The 2,686-nt window shown below is 64.8% G+C and overlaps 1 protein-coding gene across 1 annotated transcript; it reads right to left on the bottom strand.

Annotated features, from left to right (window-relative positions):
* Positions 1–1,766: 1,766 nt before the first annotated feature.
* Positions 1,767–2,449, bottom strand: MNEG_16037 (hypothetical protein; the record flags this gene model as incomplete). The annotated part of the gene is made up of 2 exons (XM_014035492.1): positions 1,767–1,875; positions 2,181–2,449. The coding sequence occupies 2 exons, from the start codon at positions 2,447–2,449 to the stop codon at positions 1,767–1,769; spliced, it is 378 nt and encodes a 125-aa protein (XP_013890946.1).
* Between the last annotated feature and the right edge of the window lie 237 nt (positions 2,450–2,686).

Raw genomic sequence — 2,686 nt, 5'->3', positions numbered from 1 at the left:
GAGCTCGTATAGCGGACGGGGTGCGCGGCCCGGGTGGCGACGCGCGGGTGTCCTGCGGTTCGGTGGGCGCGCGGCTGCGTTTCGCAGCGCACCTGCAGGTTGTGGCCCTCTCCTGGGATGTATGTCACGACCTTGGTGCCCGTGCTGAGGGCGATTTTTGCGATGGCCCGGTTTGCAGAGTTGGGCTTCTTCGGGGGCACTGTGTAGACCCTCAGGCAGATGCCCTTGCGCTGGGGCGACCCCTTCAGTGCCTTGACCGCGTCGCGCCGCTTGGGCTTGGGCTTGCGGCCGCCCTTGAGCAGCTGATTCTTGGTCAGGCACGCGGCCTGCGCCAGCGGCGGCGCGGGCCGCGGGCCGGCCGCGCACAGCGGCAGGGCGTGGCCGCCGCCGCTGCTGGCTGCCCCGAGCGCCGCCGCCAAGCTCACGCTGCCGCCGTCGCCGGCGAAGCCGCCTGGACGGGCCGTCATTGACGGCAAAGCGAAGCCCGCGCGAGAGTGCGTGCAGAGACCTGCTCGGAACACCCCACTCCCATTGCTGCTGCTGGCTGCCGCCCAATCTGAACTCATGCTCCTGCTGCTGCTCCTGCTGCTGCCGCTGCTGCTGCTGCCGGCCGCTGCACTTGCTCGTCGCTCGCCGTGCCGAAACAATTGTGTTGCGAAGCCCTGTGCTTGCTCCTGCTGCTGTGGGTGCTGCTGGGGGGTGCGCCACGCTGGCGGTGGCACGCCTCTGCCGGCTGCACCTGCGCCATGGCTGAAGGCTGCCCGGCACTGCTGCTGCTGCTGAAGCTGGGATAACAAGCAGGACCGTCCTGTTGCATTGCCAGAGTGGACAGCGCGCAGCGGTTGGGAGGAGGTAAGGTTCGGCTGGCACAGGACGCGAAAGCATGCAGCGCACGTTGAAGATGCTGCTGCACCAGGGCAGAGTGCTCACCACTGCCGCGGAACCACCGCCACATTATGTTTTGTGATTGATACTTCAGGCTTGGCAATGCGACGCTTCACTGGGGTCCGTTGGCTTCTAGTTCACTTTCGGCACTGGTGGCCCTGTTGATCTGGGCCGCTGTTGATCTGCGCCTGGGAACCACACCTTGATATAATTTGAGATGACCAAGCTAGAGTTGAAGCTGACAAATCAGTGGGTGGACCGGCCAGCAGTATAAACTACTCGTCCAGAGCTCCAGAATGCAGCACGGTGCAGTGAAGTTGCGCTCTGCTTCGCAACCCACACCATGATAAGAAAAAAGCAGTATGCTTCCAGACATACGACAGCAGCGGGGACGTCGACGCGTGTTGATGTCACACCACCGCCCACATCTGTTGACCCTCAAGCTGCGTCACAATGCCGAGATGCGTGACGGGATAGATGGAGGTGATTGAGGGCGCCTGGCAGCCTTCCGGAAAAAAGCAGCCCGCTGTTGGCGGGCCGCACAGACCCACTGGCGCTTGTTTGGCAGGGTCAACCGCATCAGGCACGCTCAGCCTCACGCCCTCTGGACCTCGCTTGCGTTGATGCGAGCTGCAGCAGCCACTGACATTGAGAGGTTGTTACAATCATCTATCTAGGGCGCGGACGCGTATTCAATGTCGCTGCAGCCGCCGTCTCACGGCACCAAGAAGGTGTGCGGCGAGCTCGAGCCCGCGCCGCCGCCCCGAGCCACAGCCCTGCGACCAGCGAGCTGCGCGGCTCTGCGCGGCAACACCCCAGAGGCAAGGGTCCTGTTGCAAGCGTGAAATCGATCCGATCGGATCTGGCGTGGTCTGAACCGATCAGTAGCCGAGGATGACGGTGCGGGCGAGGATGAGGGCGGTGCCGAAGTCCGAGGTGTCCAGCTCGTGGTTGGAGCTGGTCAGGCGGTCAACGCGGTCAAAGATGTAGCTGCGCGTTTGTGCAAGGGAGCGGCGCAGGCGGTTTTGTGTGTGTGCGTGTGTGTGTGTATGTGTGTGCGTGTGTGTGTGTGTACGCGCACGCATGTGCACGCTCACTGCACGTGTAAAGTGAGGAAGTGGGCGTTGATTTTCGACAGCTGTATGCGAGATTGACAGCCAAGGCAGCCCAGCAACGGCTGCAGCCCGCCGCCCTTGCGCTCAACCACCACCCCCACAAGCCCTCCGCCGCCCGGCGGCCTGCCTGCTGCCTGCCACACTCCCGCCCACCCCCCCCCCTAAAAGGCGGCGCCCCACCTCTTGACGCCCTCGCCCTTGGCCCCAAGGTCCCCGAGGCCGCGCTGCCATTCGCCGGCGTCCACAGTGCCGTTGTTGTTCGCATCAAACACCTGAGGCGCGGCATCGCGGGGCAGCGGGCGTGAGGCGTTCCTGACGGCTCTCGGGTCGTGGGGAGAGGCGCAGGTTCCGTAGATGGAGGTCGCTGCCGGCGGGCAATCGGGCGAGTCCCGATCCATGAGTTGCCCGGCGTTCACTGCCGCACCGCGCTTCACGCCAGCTTGTTGCATCCGCGATGTTGCATTGGTGGAGGCGCGACACAGCACCATGCGTCACCCGAAAACCGCTAAGTAATCAGCGGCGCGTCCTGCTGGGTGTTGCTGAGACCGATGGAAAAGCCATGCCGGGCCTGGGAAGGGCGCCCACCTGGAACACCCCCGAGTCCACCGCGTCGTCGTCGACGGCGCCGTCCAGCGCCAGAGACCGCAGCAGCTCCTCTGACGTCAGGGTGCCGTCCTGTGGGGGGG

The sequence above is a fragment of the Monoraphidium neglectum genome (assembly GCF_000611645.1).
Source record: "Monoraphidium neglectum strain SAG 48.87 unplaced genomic scaffold scaffold05913, whole genome shotgun sequence".
Taxonomy (NCBI): domain Eukaryota; kingdom Viridiplantae; phylum Chlorophyta; class Chlorophyceae; order Sphaeropleales; family Selenastraceae; genus Monoraphidium; species Monoraphidium neglectum.
Note: the sequence above shows the minus strand (reverse complement) of the source record. Positions and strands in the feature narration are given on the sequence as shown.